This window comes from Podarcis filfolensis, assembly GCF_964270895.1.
Source record: "Podarcis filfolensis genome assembly, chromosome: 12".
NCBI classification, from domain to species: domain Eukaryota; kingdom Metazoa; phylum Chordata; class Lepidosauria; order Squamata; family Lacertidae; genus Podarcis; species Podarcis filfolensis.
In genome coordinates this window covers 33,761,621-33,780,549 of record NC_139614.1, presented here as the reverse complement: position 1 = coordinate 33,780,549, position 18,929 = coordinate 33,761,621, and the positions used below count along the sequence as shown (strand labels likewise).

The 18,929-nt window shown below is 44.9% G+C and overlaps 1 protein-coding gene across 4 annotated transcripts in view; it reads left to right on the top strand.

The window, feature by feature from the left end:
• Nucleotides 1–18,929, top strand: part of NMT2 (N-myristoyltransferase 2) — a 36,767-nt gene that overhangs the window by 14,900 nt on the left and 2,938 nt on the right. For 2 of the 4 annotated variants that reach the window (XM_083578650.1, XM_083578652.1), the window contains exons 3-11: nucleotides 5,892–6,036; nucleotides 8,380–8,498; nucleotides 8,729–8,820; nucleotides 9,061–9,177; nucleotides 11,270–11,440; nucleotides 13,027–13,135; nucleotides 14,384–14,554; nucleotides 16,684–16,851; nucleotides 18,494–18,631. In XM_083578650.1, the coding sequence (XP_083434776.1) occupies nucleotides 5,892–6,036; nucleotides 8,380–8,498; nucleotides 8,729–8,820; nucleotides 9,061–9,177; nucleotides 11,270–11,440; nucleotides 13,027–13,135; nucleotides 14,384–14,554; nucleotides 16,684–16,851; nucleotides 18,494–18,631 (1,230 nt within the window). The remainder of the gene's footprint in view (nucleotides 1–5,891; nucleotides 6,037–8,379; nucleotides 8,499–8,728; nucleotides 8,821–9,060; nucleotides 9,178–11,269; nucleotides 11,441–13,026; nucleotides 13,136–14,383; nucleotides 14,555–16,683; nucleotides 16,852–18,493; nucleotides 18,632–18,929) is intronic. The other 2 variants (XM_083578653.1, XM_083578651.1) reach the window with 1 other exon arrangement.

Here is an 18,929-nt window from a genome sequence, read left to right as displayed (position 1 = left end):
CTCCGTGAACCCATTTCTTTGAGCAACTCTCTGTCTCGCTTGGCGCACCCCACCAGATTGCCTTGAGCATAACAACTGCTAGGTTGTTAAACCTCTTCCCGCAGTGCTGTAGAAATATAATTGCATACCTACCCACACAGAAAGGGCCTGTAGGTTTTTCTGCTAAATCACAAAGACCAAGTACTACTTTGTATGTCAGCAAAACTCAAGCCTGCCTGTGACCCATTGTGTTCTCCGTAGTGTCGGGTTGAGGTTATTTTTATTCCATTTACAAACGATTGCAGCTTGTCGTAAGTTCTGAGGCTTCAGACTGAAACTGTTTACTGTTGCTGCCTTCTGTTGCCTCAGCTTTATTCTGAGGGTGGCGATTCTAAACCGATTTCCTTGGAAGTAAGTTGCACCTGAATCTCAATAGCCTCTTCTCCAAGTAAATGCTTTCCACTTGCCAGTACATCGCTTCCGTGTGCATTTCCTCTGTGGTTGGTTTTCCCCTCAGACAAGTGCCACCTCAGGTTGGTATCTTGGCCAAATCGGACAGAACACAGGCCTCATCAAAATCCTCCTGTGGATGCCATGGCTGATTGGGAATATTTGATGTGCTATGGCAGTGGTTTTCAACAAGTGTGCTGTGGTGCCCTGGGGTGCCTTGAATGATGGTCAGGGATGCTGCGGACAACACTGGCCTCTGTCCCTCTTTCTTTCCCTCCTTCCTCTGATGCCCGCTCACACCTCTGCCTCCCAAAGGCTTGCACAGCTGTTTGTTGCAGCAGCCCTGCCTATCAGCTCTGCAGGCAAATGGCCTTTGGGACAGGTGGTGGGAAGCCCAGAGACCAGGAGTGGGAGCAGCGGCTGCCCAGAGGACTCCCAAGGAGAGGATGCTAAGGGAACTCTCCACAAGGGAGGGTGTTTGAAAAAAGGGCGAGAGGCTGCCAGTTCTGCAGGCAAAGGGTGACATAACTGGGCACCTGAGCCCCACAGGGGTGCCACAGAAAGAATGTACAGTGGTACCTCGGGTTACATACGCTTCAGGTTACAGACTCCGCTAACCCAGAAATAGTACCTCGGGTTAAAAACTTTTGCTTCAGAACAGAAATCGTGCTCCGGCAGCGTGGCGGCAGCAGGAGGCCCCATTAGCTAAAGTGGTGCTTCAGGTTAAGAACAGTTTCAGGTTAAGAACGGACCTCCGGAACAAATTAAGTACTTAGCCCGAGGTACCACTGTATTTGGTCAAGAGAGCCATGGACTCAAGAAGGTTGAAAACCTCTGTGCTATGGTTATGTGCTGTGGATTGGTCATGCAGTATGGATTTCAAATTCATGGCTTTCTGTCCCATGTTTGGCAGATGTAGGTGGGGCAGAGCTACTGGCATGTGGGTTGCATTTGCTTACAGGGAGCAGGAAAAGGCAGAGAGCTCAGCATGTTGCAAATGCACCAGCAGGGCCAATATGGTGCTCCTGCCAGTGCATTTGCACTGCGCTGACCACACACCCCCAGCCCTGCTCCCTTGCACCTTCCCACCTCCCTCCCAGTAAGCAACTGCGACCCACCTGCCACACAGCTAGCATAGTGGCTCTGCCCTCCTTCTGATGCTTAGATGCACCTAATCAAAAGAAACTTTCAGTGGCTAGTCTTCTTAAGATTTGGGTCAGGTTCTGCTGTTTACATACAACTTCCTTTCCGAAGATTGCCGTCATGCAGGTGAAGTGATGTCTGATCCTGCGCACCCCCAGATCACTTTCGGGTGACATTGATTCCCATGAGTGCTGCAGGATATTTTCCAGCTGCTGTGTGTATAGAAACCACTTGGCAAAAGAGGTGGCTGAATAACTGGTCCTTGGTGTAGAGGGATTTGTCGGTGGTTATTCAAATGTGGGTTTGATCTCTTGTATTTTTAAAACGATAACACAGCATCTGAAACCTCTACCTCACCTGGTGCAGTTCCCTTTCTCAGGCAGGTGAAGGAAATGAGCCTGTGCTTACACCCCTATTTCTTTCCTAAATTGTATTTTAAGATAGATTAACAAAGTTTCAACCTATTATATGATATTGGAAAACAGCAGAGAAAACAAACAACGCTGGCAGAGAGGATGTTTGAGTTAATCTGTTACCCATAAAGTGTATTCGCAAGTCAGTCGGGGCAATAGTTTAAGAAACAAGTTCATTTAAAGCAGTGGTTCCCAAACTTAACATTTCTGTGGTTAAAATACCTAGATGGGGATGATCGCCTGACTTCAGTTACCTGTGCTACAATGCATTGTCTGTGGGGCCGCCTTTGAAAACAGCTAAGAAATCTGCAAGCTGCTACAGAATGTGGTAGCACAATTGTTAACTGGGAAATGGAGTAACGGTAGACTTTCCCCAAATTGGGGGGGGGGGTGTTAAGTTAGTGGCTAGGATTTTTTTTTATTTTTAATTGTCTTGCAATCTCTTACATAAAAACCATCCATCTGACCAGGTTTCAGCTAATTCCATCTGTAGGAGTTGTTGTGCCATCATTGCCAACAGCCCGATGTTTCTGTAATCAGCTCTTCAAAGTATTTAATTCTAGTTCATTCAGGCTAAACACCTGTATTGATGGCAAAGATGACAGCCAACATCTCAGAGCAGAAGTTTCCTGCTGGGAGCACCTCGAAGTCCAGGTGCTCTGTGAATTGAAAAAGTGTGGGAATCACTATTTAAAGCGTTTAAAAAAAGAAAAGAAAAGTGACTTATCTTGTCTTTTCCCTTATTATTCCAGTAGTTGACAAATAAAAGGCCATCGTTATTGGACTGTTTCACATTACAATTTTCATCACAGAGGTTTCCTGAAACCTGGAAGTCTCTCTTTTCCCGGGCATCATTTTGAGGGCTTCTCACATGATTACAATTTAACTTTTAACTAGCTCCGTAGTGTGGTAGGTCATGTACAAGCAGACAAGTGCAACCGTTTCTGTTCCATATGGTTTCAATCAGGCATGTCCAAACTCTGCCCTCCAGGTGTTTTGGGACTACAACTCCCATCATCCCTGGTTAACAGGACCAGTGGTCATGGATGTTGGAAATTGTAGTCTCAGAACATCTGGAGGGCGGAGTTTGGCCATGCCTGGTTTAAAGCCTGCAGAACAGAATACGTTTGCTAGTTCAGGGTTGGGGGGGGGAATTCAGATTTTTAGAGGCAGCACTACATTTTGAGGTATGTTGTAAGTGGGTACCAAGTCCCAACTCACCTGCTTTGGGGCTTCACCTGAGAGGTATGAGATGGAAGACCAAGTGCTAGTGGACTAAGTTCAGTGAGCCATCCTAGTTGGTGGCTCATGAGCTGGTGGTCCACTGCGAGTGCTTCAGCATCATTGTATGATTGAGTTGAAACCATAGGCCTTGAGTTGGCCAGTTGTGGCTCTGCAATGTCCTCCTTGAAGTGAGGGAGGGGACTGTACACAGCATTCCAGGTGTGGTCGTGCCATATATTTCTATAACATTATGCACCAAAAGATTACTTATTCACAGTGAACCACAATGAGCCCAGCAACCCTGGCTTATAGTGACATTTGAATGTTGACATTTTAAAAAAAAACTTGGGGAGCCAAATTGGATTTGTTGGGTTGTTCGTATTTGCATTTTATACTATGTTTAGCTGCCGGTTTTAGATTGCTGTCTTCGTTTGATGCCTTTTGCATAATGGTGTTTGGTTTCAAATGGCTCTTTTTAAATAATATGGTATTGAGAAATAAGATATGGGCGGCATATTATTATTATTGGGGCGCAGGTAATGCTGTGGTCTAAACCACTGAACCTCTTAGGCTTGCTGATTGGAAGGTCAGCGGTTCAAATCCCCACAACGGGGTGAGCTCCTGTTGCCCTGTCCCAGCTCCTGCCAACCTAGCAGTTCGAAAGCATACCAGTGCAAGTAGATAAACAGATACTGCTGCGGCAGTGGGAAGGTAAATGGCGTTTCCGAGTGCTCTGGTTTCCATCACGGTGTTCTGATGCACCAGAAGCGGTTTAGTCCTGCTGGCCACATGACCCGGAAAGCTGTCTGCTGACAAACACCGGCTCCCTCGGCCTGAAAGCGAGATGAGCGCCGCAACCCCATAGTCACCTTTGACTGGACTTAACCGTCCAGGGCTCCTTTACCTTTACCATTACCTTTTTTTTTATTATTCCTCGTTTAAAGCCATTCAAGGTGGTAGCCATCACTACTTCTCATAAATCAGTTTATATTACAGTATTAATATGCTTGTGTATTTTTATCCTGGTTGTAAATCACTTTAGGTCTTTTTTTTTGTCATGAGAAGTCATATAAATTTAATAAGCCCAAACTGAAGAGAGTTTTTGACATCTTTTTTTACATTTACTTTGTCTTTCCATTTGACCTTTATTTGCTTTGGTCAGCGGCTGGAAAGCAGGAGGTTGGGAGGTGATAAAATGCTCCTGCGCCCAGTTTTTGTATTGTAAACCCAGTGCTGCAATATTCGTATTGCAAACATCTCTTTAGGGCAAATGTAGATGCAAAGAAAAAGAGCTGAAAATTTCAAAAATAGAAAGGCTTGGCAAGTTTGTTTAAAAGAAAGCAGAAACTGTGGAGTGAACTATCCCAGCTTCTGCCAACCTAGTAGTTCGAAAGCACACCAGTGCAAGTATATAAAGAGGTACCGCTGCAGTGGGAAGGTAAACAGCGTTTCTGTGCGCTTTGGTTTCCGTCATGTTGTTCCGTTGCACCAGAAGCAGTTTAGTCCTGCTGGCCACATGACCCGGAAAGCTGTCTGTGGACAAACACCAGCTCCCTCAGCCTGAAAGCAAGATGAGTGCCACAACCCCATAGTCGCCTTTGACTGGACTTAACCATCCAGGGGTCCTTTATCTTTACATTTATCCTTTACCTGTCACAGCAGCCAACCAAATATCCCCCAAGCCCACCTCGCCTGGTGCTCCAGGGCATTATCTGACCCTCCAGAGCAGCTTTCCATGGGGCTTCTGGGGGAAGATTACATTGGTCAAAACCACTCCCCCCCCACTCTTTCTGTGATACTAGGAAAAGTCTTATCATAAATCTGGATCGAACCCAATGCATCTCTAGAGCAGGGGTGGACAATGGAGTGCCCCCACCCACTGATGTTGCTGGACCACAGCTCCCATCATCTCTGACCATTGGCCATGACTGTGGAGCTGATAGGAGCTGAGGTCTGACCGCATCTGGAGGACACCCCACTGGCCATCTCTGCTCCAGAGTGTTCCAGACATTAGTGAAAGAGGAGAATAATTTCAAGACAGGCCAGCCATTTCTGGATGGGGAACCTGCAGGCAGTGTTAGAAATTATCTAGACGAGAGCAAGTGCAATATATGGCATTAATTCATTCATATATAATAAAAGTTACCATGTGATAAAAGTAAAACTGTTAATTCCTGCAATATATTTGAGCTTTCACACAATCCTGAAAGCCACTTCCGGAAAGCTAAGGCAACATAGCATGAGTTTACTACTCATTTCCTGTTGTTTGATTCCAAGGGGTGGGGTGTGGGATCCATTTGTAGTCCCCTTGAACCTGGAAAATCACAGGAGAGAAGTGATGAAATTTGGAGCTCTATCCCGGCATATATTGTTGTTCCCTGTTGTTATCACGGGCAAAGAGAAACACACACATGTGTGTAAAGGGTGGAGGGGTAGTGACATTGCCCAGTGGCAGTTGTTGTTGTGTCACACCACACCTACTGGTGCGAGTGAAATTCAGCATGATATATCGGTCAGGAAGCCACAGTTCCATAGCACAACAGGTAGTGTGCAGTGAGATCGGGACCTTAGAACACAGGACAGAAGTCCTAGCATTTTAATCAGGAAAACTAATGCAATATTCCCATCTGGATGCACCCTAATTGACTCTGCATCTCTCTCTCTCTTTCTCTCTCCCTGCAGAATCCAGCCATTCCAATGCAGAAACTGCAAGATATTCAGAGAGCCATGGAGCTCCTGTCAGCATGTCAGGGCCCAGCAAAGAACATTGACGAGGCGAGCAAACGTAAATACCAGTTTTGGGATACACAGCCTGTACCCAAGCTTAGTAAGTCTGTAGCCGGGACCGGGATAATGAAAGTATTCTGATTGACTGATTGAATATATCGATTTGCAGCCTGCCTTGTAAAGCAACCGTGTGAAATCCTAGTGCAACAACAACCAGAACGAAATAATAATAATAATAAAATAATAATAATAATAATAATAATAATAATAATAATAATAATAATAATTTATTTTTACCCCGCCCATATGGCTGGGGTTCCCCAGCCATTCTGGGCGGCTTCCAACAAAGATTAAAAATACATTAAAATGTCACACATTAAAAACTTCCCTGAACAGGACTACCTTCAGATGTGTTCTAAATGTCAGATAGTTGTTTATCTCTTTGACATCTGATGGGAGGGCGTTCCACAGGGCGGGCGCCACTACCGAGAAGGCCCTCTGCCTGGTTCCCTGTAGCTTTGCTTCTTACAATGAGGGAACTGCCAGAAGGCCTTCGGCACTGGACCTCAGCGTCCGGGCAGAATGATGGGGGTGGAGACGCTCCTTCAGGTATACTGGGCCGAGGCCATTTAGGGCTTTAAAGGTCAACACAAAGAAGCAAGTGTATCGGCAGCATTAAAAACCAGTCTAATCGGAGGTTGAAACTTCTGGGGAAGGATGCCAAAAAGGCACCCGATAAACCAGCAGAGAGAGAGGAGGGCAGCCATGTTTGCATTGCCCGTTCCGCCCCACTTTGGGGGACGCTGGTCAGAAAGTGGGATACGTACCTACGATCCTTTAGCAGTTCTACGGCCCCTATCATCCTTTCGCTGTGTATGGGACTTAATAGAGCAATCTAAGCGAAGGGGGCAGCAGAAAGGAGAGAGCTCAGATTCGTTTCTGCGAGCTTGCAGTGGGATCCTGGGGGAGTTGACAAAGGAGAGGCAGAAGGGAAAAGAGAAAGCTTAACAGCGGATGAATTTTAACATCAGGTGCTGCTCCTCAGATATAGTCACGGCTTAAAAAACCAACAACTTACGGTATATCTGCCTACTTTGACACAGGCCTCCTCTGCACTAAACATTTAAAGGAATATTATTCCACTTTGAACAGTTGTGGCTTCCCCCAAAGAATCCTTGGAGTTTGTTAAGGGTACTGAGAGCAGTTGGGCGGCCTCTATTCCCCCTGTTGTTGTTTAGTCATTTAGTCATGTCCGACTCTTCGTGACCCCATGGACCAGAGCATGCCAGGCACTCCTGTCTTCCACTGCCTCCCGCAGTTTGGTCAGACTCATGCTGGCAGCTTCGAGAACACTATCCAACCATCTCTGTTGTCCCCTTCTCCTTGTGCCCTCCATCTTTCCCAACATCAGGGTCTTTTCCAGGGAGTCTTCTCTTCTCATGAGGTGGCCAAAGTATTGGAGCCTCAGCTTCAGGATCTGCCCTTCCAGTGAGCACTCAGGGCTGATTTCCTTAAGAATGGAGATGTTTGATCTTTTTGCAGTCCATGGGACTCTCAAGAGTCTCCTCCAGCACCATAATTCAAAAGCATCAATTCTTCGCCGATCAGCCTTCTTTATGGTCCAGCTCAGAAATACAATTCCCAGAGTTCCCTGGGAAGAAGGATCAATTGTTAGACCACTCTGGAAACTGTAGCTCTATGGTCCCACCCCTGCTTTTTAACCCTTTCCTCTGTCTGGTCTTTTTTACGCTTAATTGGATTTGTGATGAAATGTCAAAGGAGAAAAGGGATAAGTAAGGACTGTAAAATGAGAAGTATAAAACCAGTTAAAGAAAAACTGCTTTTTTAAAGAGTATATAATTTCCGACGGGAACCTTTCCTCTGACAGACATGCAGGAGTCATACCAGTGGGTGTTGAATTCCCAGCCTCCACCATTCCGTAGAAAATTATTACTCCATTAATTGGGAGCCATGAGTCTGCTGTTGGGGTTTGAATATGCATTTGAAGTGATCTTGAGGAGCAGTCATGCTTATTATTTTGTTTATATCCCGCCTTTTCCCCTGACAGGCACTCAAGGCGGCTTACAGCTAAAATAGAAACAGCTAAAAAAAACAATTAAACATGCATTATAGCATTCAGCAAAAAGAGGCAAAAAGTGACAGGCTGACCAGTGACATCCAGGGAAATTGTGTACTCAGTGTGATTATGCTGATGTAACCAATCAAGATACAGTACATTGGACTGACTTGAGCAATTGAGGGCAGGCTGGGAGAATGCAACCTGAAGTTTTCTTTACTATGACGTGTAATATTCTCACTTCATATTCGTTCCGTAAATCTTCCCCTTTTCCCTTAAAAGTGGGGATTTTCAGAAGCATGCCTGTAAGCTACACACAATGCAAATTTCCCCCCTTTCCCCGCTTCTTCCTCTTTTATGAACTAGGTGAAGTTATTACATCTCACGGCGCAATTGAGCCCGATAAGGACAACATCCGCCTAGAGCCATATTCTTTGCCACAGGGTTTCACATGGGACACTTTGGACCTGAGCAACGCCGAAGTCGTAAGTAGAGCTACTTACAGTCCTTAAAACACAAGCTGGGGAGGCCCATATATTTCGCTGCTGGGCATGTTTTATGTGCACAGATGCACTTGGGCACTAGGGCAGTTTTGTACAGGTTGTGGAAGTAAATGCAGCACTACTATGGGCTTTGAGCCACTGGACTACAGAGTCCAGTGCAAAATTCTAGTTAGTGCATTGGGATTAATGTTTTCCCCTTAATTCCTTTTCAGCTCAAGGAGTTGTACATGCTGCTAAATGAAAACTATGTAGAAGATGATGATAATATGTTTAGATTTGACTATTCACCAGAGTTTCTCTTGTGGTGAGTAACAAAATTCCATGCTTTTCCAAGTAGTAACCTTTGAAAAAAATTAGTACCTGACTGTACTTGTTTTCCTCATCCCTCCTCAACTCTTTTTCCTTCTGTGTCATGTCTTGTTGCATAACAAGTCTGCAGGCAGGGGTTGCTGTTTTTTTTAAATGTATATCTCAGAACAGTGCCTAGAAAGCTGTTAGGTTCTTTGTAAATAACAATAATAACCTGTGGTTTTCTTCTTTCCAGGGCTCTGCGGCCTCCAGGCTGGCTTCCACAATGGCATTGTGGTGTCAGAGTATCATCCAATAGAAAATTGGTAGGGTTCATAAGCGCCATTCCTGCACACATACGGATTTATGAGAGGTAAGTCCTGACCACATCTGATGTCAGTTTCGGCTAGGCATGTTGTTAAAAATCAGTTTCATCAATGGCAGATAGGGACATGTTGGAAAGATGTTCAGTGTTTTCTTAGGTCGAAATCCAGTATACAGTTACACTAGCTGAAGTCCCGTTTAAAGATTCCAGCTTTGGCGTTTATTGGGAATGTCCTCGATACAAGTCTGTCCACCTCGGCAACTTCTTACTATTCAAAATAGTGGGATACTGCTCTATTTTGTGATAGTTCGGAACAAAACCCAAGATGTCCATCAAGGCCCTGGTCTACATGGTGTTCAGCATATCCACCTGGGTGGAATTCAGGATCACCAAGAGCTACCAGGCTAGTGCTTAAAAGCAAGGTCTACATGGTCTACATCAAAACGCCCTACATTTAAAAACACAAACCCTTAAGCCAGCAATATGACATAAAAGGATGTCACATAGAGGAGGGAGAAAGGTTGTTTTCTGCTGCTCCAGAGAAGAGGACACGGAGCAATGGATCCAAACTACAAGAAAGAAGATTCCACCTAAACATTAGGAAGAACTTCCTGACAGTAAGAGCTGTTCGACAGTGGAATTTGCTGCCAAGGAGTGTGGTGGAGTCTCCTTCTTTGGAGGTCTTTAAGCAGAGGCTTGACAACCATATGTCAGGAGTGCTGTGATGGTGTTTCCTGCTTGGCAGGGGGTTGGACTCGATGGCCCTTGTGGTCTCTTCCAACTCTATGATTCTATGAAAAACACAAACCCTTAAGCCAGCAATATGAAGTGCTTCGAAAACGTTTTTGAAAGTCAGAAGGCCCCAGTATACAGCAGCAACCCAGATGTTTACAGTCCAAAGGTCTGTCTAATAAGGGAAGAACTTGTCTAGCCGTGCAAAAAAAAACAAAAACCTTTTAAGGGAATCGTCCCAAGTGCACCTCCCCAGGAAAGAGGGTTCCAGAGAGAAGTTGCTGGCAAATTATTTCCAAAACATGTTTTGTTTATACAGCTGGAGGAAGGCAGGATTTAAGAAATGTGATCTTGTGTGTTAAATGGTATATGGTGGTACATGGTCTGCAAAGAACACATTCCTTCCAATAAGAAACAGCCAACGTACCATTGGAATATTCTCTCTCTCGAAATAATCGAGCATTCCTTTTGCTGAACGGAGCCAGCTTTGAATTCTTCGTTGTTTTAAAAGGCTCAACTCCTTTGGTCCAAAGGTCCTGCGTTCGCCCTTGGCCACCCCATGAGGTGTGGCCAACAGCTACTGTTGGAGCCACTGTACTACAGGCTAGAGGTTGTCACCCCCACACACTTGTACACACACATTTACAGGTACACACACATAGCACACAGCTTCTTCCTTCTCAGCAGATCTGTGTAGATCCGCTGAGGAGGGAAGTTACTGCCCTCTTAACCACTTATCAAATGACCTATTCGATGACCAGGGAGGGGGCGATTTGCATCCTCACTGGGGCACTGGGCTCCCCACACGCAATCCTCCCTAGGGGGAGAGCATTCCACAAATGGGGAGCCACTGCAGAAAAGGCCCTTTCTCGTGTTGCCACCCTCTGGACCCTCTCGTGGAGGAGGCACACGAAGAAGGGCCTCAGAGGATGATCACAGGGTCCGGGAGAGAGGCAGTGAAAGCTGGGAGCACAAGGGAATTATGCTTCCCATGTAACATGTGAAAAGGGCATTTTGCAGAAGGTTACATGGGAAGTTCTAATCGTGAGAAGAGCTTGTGATTCCTAGTTCTGCAGCTGCATCTTTTGCACATTACATCAGTGCTTGAATTACAGACAGAGGCCTCAACTCCCTTACATTCTGCAACAGCCTACTTGGGATGCTCTTTTGATTTGCCCAGAATCAGGAGGTGAGGCTTATGGCCTCGCTTTCTCTCTCCTGCCTCCTTGCAAATCCCTGCATTACTATGGCAGCATAAGAGGAAGTGAACCTTGCAGGCATCAACTCTCATTTATTTATCTTTGCAAAGGTTTATATTACATTTCTGCACCACAGGCAGAATATTAGAGAATATTTGGATTGTTGTTGTTTAAAAAATAAGTGGTGGCTTATAACTTTTTATTCCCAGTGAAAAGAAAATGGTAGAAATTAATTTTCTGTGTGTCCATAAAAAACTGAGATCTAAGCGAGTAGCACCGGTCCTGATTCGCGAAATAACCAGGAGAGTAAACTTGGAAGGGATTTTCCAGGCAGTTTACACTGCAGGAGTGGTACTTCCCAAACCTGTAGCAACTTGCAGGTAAGCAAAGGGTTTTCCTGAGATAAGGTTGCTTTTCCAAAAGCTTGCAGGTGGTGGTGGTGGTGTGGGGTTTATACATGCAGCTTTCAAAACACATCTTGCTTTTTTTAAGTTTCCAGTTTAATGATAAATCCCTCGCTGTGCACAAGCAGGTAAAAATAATTCAGTAAGAGGAATGAATAGCTTTATGTAGCGTCCAAACCCAGGGATTGTGGTTTGTTTATCCCTCTATAAGCCAGGATTGGTAAGCCAGCCACAAGCCTTGATTTAAGTCTTAACTAGTGATCCTGGCTTGTTAGGGAGGAACCAACCACAATCCCAGACTTGGCTGTAACACTAAGCCATTTCCTTACTGATTTGTTTGCCTGTTCATGCAAAGCGAGAGCATTCAGGCTGTATGTGCAGCCTATAACTCACGCACAGTATGGATTATTAAGCAAAGGCCCTTGGCTTAGGAACATCCCTAAAAGAGGGGATTGGTGCTGGAACAGTGAACGGGCATTGGAAATCGGAAATACGATTTAGAATACTTTGAGCCAGTGAAACCACCTTTTCGTGCCCAGTGTTCAAAACGGTCAGTATTGCCTCAATATATGCTATTGCCTCCATTTCTTTTTCTCCATCTTTCTGCTAAGAAAAACCATCTTGCAGGTGAATCACTTTATGGTGTCAGTGTGAGGCCGCAAAGGGAGATTTAGTGGGCTGCGGGTTCAGCTGTCATTCCCAGTTAATGGAAGATGAAGTAGAATGCACTGTGCTCTTAAATTTTGCATTATCCTTTCCTGCCCACAGCCAGCCTGGTGTAGAGGTTAGAGTGTTGGTCTAGGACATGGGTAGGCAAACTAAGGCCCGGGGGCTGGATCCAGCCCAATCACCTTCTAAATCTGGCCCGCGGACAGTCCAGGAACCAATGTGTTTTTACATGAGTAGAATGTGTCCTTTTATTTAGAATGCATCTCTGGGTTATTTGTGGGGCATAGGAATTCGTTCATTCCCCCCACAAAAAAAATATATAGTCCACCTCTCCCCCAAGGTCTGAGGGACAGTGGACCGGCCCCCTGCTGAAAAAGTTTGCTGACCCCTGGTCTAGAACCCAGGAGAGCACAGTTCAAATCTCCACTCAGCCATAAAGTTCACAGCTGACCTTGGGCTAGTCACAGTGTCAAGGGAGTGGGGGGGGAGCACATACCTTAAAGCAACAAATTAATTCAGTAGATTGGTAGATTGTGCTTATGATATTAGTTGTCAGTGTTAAATTTTGTGGGTGCTTTGCATGGAAACACATTTCAAAGACCGAAATGAGATTTCCGCGTATAAAAAATCGGTTCTTTTCTAGGTCTTGTCCCAAGCAGTGGAGCGATAACTTGCCTTAAATTGGATAATTTAGTTTAAGAATTTAATTTTATTTATAATGAAACGCAGGGATTGCAGTTCAGGGACTGAGGTCAAGTGAGATAAATTTTATTTATTAGGTGTTGTATTTTTTAAAAATGTGCTGTATCCTGTTTGTAACAGTGAAGAGGGGTAGTAAGAAATATTTTGAATAAATAAAATTAATATGTATATATATATATTAACATTTCTAGGTATTGGCATCGATCCCTGAATCCCAGAAAATTGGTAGAGGTGAAATTTTCTCATTTGAGTAGGAATATGACTTTACAGAGAACGATGAAGCTTTACCGACTTCCTGATGTAAGCATTGTGTCTGTTCACAGCACCCTCACAGTGGGGCCCCAAATAGCCTTTTGTCAATCCTTGACAAGGCAGGCTTTCATTTTGGGAAGGCAGGAATGTTCGAGAGATGTGGAAATAGTTAACTCTGGTTAGGAAGAGGCTTTCAAAGAGTTGTAGAGTTGAATGTACTAATGGCATATACCAGGCATGTCCAACTTTCAAGAGACTGTGATCTACTCCCACTATAAAAAAACTGGCAGTGATCTACCAAAGTTGTTGAGCTTTTTTTTATTTTTTAGGGAGCCAAAGTTGTTGAGTTTTTTTTGTGGGGGAGGGGTCCCGCAGTCTACCACAGACTGTGAACCTCCCGGATGTTTGTTGGACTCCAATTCCAATCAGTCCTGCCATTTTGGCCAGTGTTCAAGGATGATGGGAGCTGTAGTCTAGCAGCATCTTCAAGGCCAGAGGTTCCCCATCCCTGTTTTAAAGGCAGGCTTTGTTCCATACTCCTTATGCCCCCATTAAGCATTAGAGAAGACGTGGCAGATATGCTGTGACAACACAGAGCCCTGTGTTTTTCTGTAAAATCTGATGAGGCCATAAGGAGGCTTGGAACACAGTACTCTTGAAGCCACTATTTATTTTCCTGTATCTACGAAGTCCCTCTTGGTACTCAGAAGACTGGGGTCATTTTTTTTGCTGCCCAAACATCTGTACACATGCAGAGGTTCATGAAGGATGACTTTCCTGCCTGGTTGGTGTCTCCTTGAAGGTGTTGAATTTGCTGGGAGTTATGCAAATTATCATTCGATAGCAGGGGTGGGCAAACTTCAGGCTTACAGGATGTGCTTTGGATTTTACTGGTAACCTGAGATCCACCACCCAAAGCATGATGCAAAATAGCAGCTCTGCTGGGTGGACAATAAGCTAAGGAACAGAGTTTCTCCATGCACAAGCTCAGCCAGGAATTTTGGACCAGTACCAGAACCCAGCTCCCAAACACAAAAATTCACTTCTGGTCTGCCCACCCCAGCATTATCAGCAACATAATGGGGGAGACTGTGTTTTAGTTGTCGCTGTTCTCTTGCCAAGCCACCATAAAACACCCAGAGATCTCTCAGAAGACCCCGATCTGTCTTCCGCCTACCCGAGTAATCTAGAGGATAGGCACAGTAGTTTTTCCTCACTGAATGCCCTAGCATTGTTTTTCTGCTTAATGTGTAAGCTCTCTCTTTTTTAATCTCTGACCTCTTTCGTTATAACAAGGCCACAAAAACTTCAGGTTTGAGACCAATGGAACGAAAAGACATTAAAGCGGTGCAAGAATTAATCAACAATTACTTGAAGCAGTTTAAGCTTGCTCCTGTTATGGACGAAGAAGAAGTGGCCCACTGGTTTCTGCCTCAGGATCACATTATTGATACCTTTGTTGTAGAGGTAAGAGAGAGTCTGTCCCCTGCCTCCATCAAGAATGTCAGAAACGCCCAGCTGCATCAGACCAAAAGCCAATCTAGTCCATCATCCATTTCTCACAGTGATGGACCTGATGCCTGTGAGAAGCTCTTCCCTTACGTTGGGAACTCCTGTATCTCCATTTTAATCTATTATTTTGTCAGCTGACTTGTGAACTCTTCGTTCTGGAAGACAGTGTTGAATTGTTCAAAATAATTGTTAAAGTCTCTCCCAGAGAACCGGCAATGGTCCTTTTCAGGTGCAACATTAAAATCCAGTTTTGTTATGGGCACAGACAGCAGTGAGCCTCAAGCTCAGATTTTTTCCTGTTCTCCTCCAGCACAGCTGTGTGGATATCAGAAGCATCCACTTTTGCTTTTAAACTAAACAGTTTCTTTTTACATCTGAACTTGATTAAACTATGGATTGTTCAAAGAAGCCCGTATCAAACCGTATTTCCCCAAGTGTAGATGTAATTGAGAGACACTGCGTAGTTTAAAAGCAAAGCAGGTGCTTCTGATTTCTCACCAGGGCAGGAGGAGTGTGCAGTCCCAATATTTGCTGCTGCTTGTGCATGTAAAACTTCAAACTATGATTTAGCATTATGTCCTAGCTGGGCAATGGTAACTTCTCTCCTTTGAAGTAAAACTGGATATGCCTATACTAAAACTTGGGTGATTTCAGATTGGCCTCCATTGGCCTGATAATAATCACGATTACTTCTACCACTTGGAATTGGGAGCTCTTCTTCTTTTGTTTAAATAAGAATAAATATGCACAATGTATCTGGGATCTGCAACAAAATGTTGCAGTGTAGAATGGTCATGTTGAGGATTCCAGGTACAGTCATACCTCGGGTTAAATGTGCTTCAGGTTGAGCATTTTCAGGTTACGCTCCACAGCAATCCGGAAGTAACGGAGCACGTTACTTCCGGGTTTTGCCGCTTGTGCATGCGCAGATGCTCAAAATGACATCACACACATGCGCGGAAGCGGCGAATCGCACCCCGAGCGGACGCGGGTTGCGTTCGCTTCAGGAAGCAAACGGGGCTCCGGAACGGATCCCGTTCGCATCCAGAGGTACCACCGTATTTCATTCTACAGAGTTACATGTCCACTAAGCATATTTACTTCTCGTTGGACTGTTTGCAGGGGTGCCTGCTTGGGTTTTTCATACGTATGCAAAACTTGGGGTTCTCCCAAGCATGTGGATACCTCCTTCTTGTGTGTTGAGGTGCCAATTTGACCGACACTCATACAATTGAGATCACTCTTTTGCAATATATGATACAACTCAGCATGGATTGACGCTGCTGGGCTTGAGCCTTGCTGTTAATACGGATAGCTGTGCTATGCAGGCTGCTGCTCTGCTTTTTAAATGGCAGGCTGTGCACTTCGACACTAGAGAAGGAAGTGACTGGGGAGACCCTGATTCCAATCCCCACTCAGTCACGAAGCTCACTGGGTGGTCATGAGGTTTAAAATGGGGTGGCATACCGTGTGTGCTACCTTAAGTTCCTTGGAAAAAGATGAGACATAAATGTAATAAAGGGGACAGCCTGCACATTCAGCATCTTTGTTCTAGCTGCGTGAACCTTTGGCCTCCAGATCCCATCGTTCCAAGCCAGCATAGCCCAGTGGTCAGGGATGATGGGAGTTGTAGTCCAACAACATCTGGAAAGCTACAGGTTAGCCACCCCTTGGTCTAAAGCAGTGTTTCCCAAACTTGGGTCTCCAGCTGTTTCTGGACTACAACTCCCATCATCCCTAGCTAACAGGACCGGTGGTCAGGGCTGATGGGAATTGTAGTCCAAAAAACCAGCTGGCAGCCCAAGTTCGGGAAACATTGGTCTAAAGTAATGGCATTATAGATCGTGATCAGCATGAGATTGTTTCGAAACAAGTTTAACAGGGCTAAAATAAGCCAGAGCTGCTGGCCGTATTTATTTTGCTGGCTGTAAACTCTCAGCACATCAAATACCTCTTGGCTGCAGTAGTTTTTCTTGACCTGTAGTTCTGCCAGCCAGCTTGAGTTGCTTACGTCTCCAGTGTGCTATAGAGTCTCTTCGCTTTGATTTCTCAGTAGTGTCTTTTTCTTCCCCTTCCTTTCCTAGAGTTCAAATGGTGTTTTAACCGACTTTCTGAGTTTCTACACGTTACCTTCGACGGTCATGCACCACCCTGTTCACAAAAGCCTCAAAGCAGCCTACTCCTTCTACAATGTTCATACGGAAACCCCTCTCTTGGATCTCATGAACGATGCACTCATTATAGCAAAGCTGGTAAGTAGCCCTGGCATCATCGGGTCACTTGGGGCTGCTCATATGGAAAACAAGGTTGCCTCTCCCAAGTCTTCCGTGGCCAGGAGAGCTGGGAGAACACAGCTCCTGGTGTGACACACCTCTTGGCACAGGAGAAAACAGGGCACCCTCTGCTTATGTGCTTGAGCTCCCAGGAGGCCTTTGGGTTGTATGGAACAGCTCTCAGACAGAATTGTAGAGTTGGGACTGCCAAAGGTCATCTAGTCCAACCCCCTTCAATGGTGGAATCTCGGCTAAGGCATCCATGGCAGATGGCCACCCAAGACTCTGCTTTAAGACCTCCAAGAGTCCACCACCTTCTGAGGGACAGGGGATTAGCAATACACCCACATATTCCAAGTCTGTTATTTTCTGAGAGAGACCTTTTTTTTTTGCCTGCATGCTGCTGCTGCTGCTGCTTCTGGATGAAGAAACAAGTGAATGTAAAATTGCAGTTTTCCTTCTCCCCGTTTCGTATCATTGTCTTGATCCAAACTTAAGACACAGCAACAGTGGCTCATTGCAGGGCTCTAGAGAGAGAAGAGCTCTTAACCTATTACAGTGGTACCTCGGGTGACATATGCTTCAGGTTACATGCGCTTCAGGTTACAGACTCCGCTAACCCAGAAATAGTACCTCAGGTTAAGAACTTTGCTTCAGGATGAGAAAAGAAATCGTGCTCCAGCGGCGCAGCAGCAGCGGGAGGCCCCATTAGCTAAAGTGGTGCTTCAGGTTAAGAACAGTTTCAGGTTAAGAACGGACCTCCAGAACGAATTAAGTTCTTAACCCGAGGTACCACTGTACCTTCCAATGAGCCCATGGGATGGTATTTGACACATTGATCCCGTCAGCACAAAGACTTGAGGCTGTGCAACAGAACTTCCCTGTTTTCTCACATTATCTGTTTTGTCAGTACTTAATTGAAAACCTCAATAAACTTTTTTTTAAAAAAAGAGAGAGCTCTAAATGAAATATAAACTAATGATAAAGTAACACTTTCCATCAGTAGATGTCATTTTAGTTCCGGTTAAAGTAAATACAACTCTTGGTCTCTGTCAGTTGTTTTTTTTATACCCCCTGCCATCATTAAAAGACTTAACATATTGGTCTGATTACAATTTTCATGAACAATAGATTGGCTTGCCAAGCGTGCTTCAGGTTTGCCCAGAACAACTTTGTCTTGCACAAACTACAGGTCAGAAGCTGGCAAAAAAAAAAAAAAACACCTTTGCCATTTGTCACATGTAAGCAGGTGCCTGTTCCTTATCTCCTGTTAGTCAGGGGTGAGGATTCTGCAAACTGGACTCCTTTGGCACAGAACCTTGAATGTTGCCTGTGGTGCATTGAGTCAAAGCGAGTTTGGGTATCAATTCAATTCCACTTGCCCACCACTTGGAAGTTTTTGCATGCTTCAACATACATGTGACTAGCAACAGAATTGGGGAGCTAACCCCCAGACATGCCAGCAGGGGGGTTGCAAGAAATGTAGGGGTCACTATACCTACTGTACAGGATGTGTACCAAATGATGGGATCACATTCTAAGCACAGCACGCTTTTATAGGTAACCTTGATGCAAACGCTACTAGGAAAAAAAATCATTATTTTTTTTCTCATATTGCCAGAAAGGATTTGATGTGTTCAATGCACTAGACTTGATGGAAAACAAAACATTCCTGGAAAAACTGAAGTTTGGTATCGGAGACGGCAACTTGCAGTATTACTTGTATAACTGGAGGTGTCCTGGCATGGACTCTGAAAAGGTAACACATTTCACAGAGGCTGAGTTGTCTATAGTGATTTGAATTACCTAGATTCCCTGTGACTTTGCTCTTTCTTGTACCTTGTGGCAAGGGAGGCTAACCTGTGGCTCACCAGATATCACTAACTACATGTAAAATCATCCCTAACCATTGGCCATGCTGGCTGGGTCTGATGGGAGTTAAGAGTCCAGCAACATCTGGAGGGCCAGAAGTTAGCAACAAGTGTGTCTGACAAAGCCCATTCTAGCGCCAAGTCATAAAATGGGTGGGGAACTGGATCCGCCCAGTGGGTCCCTAT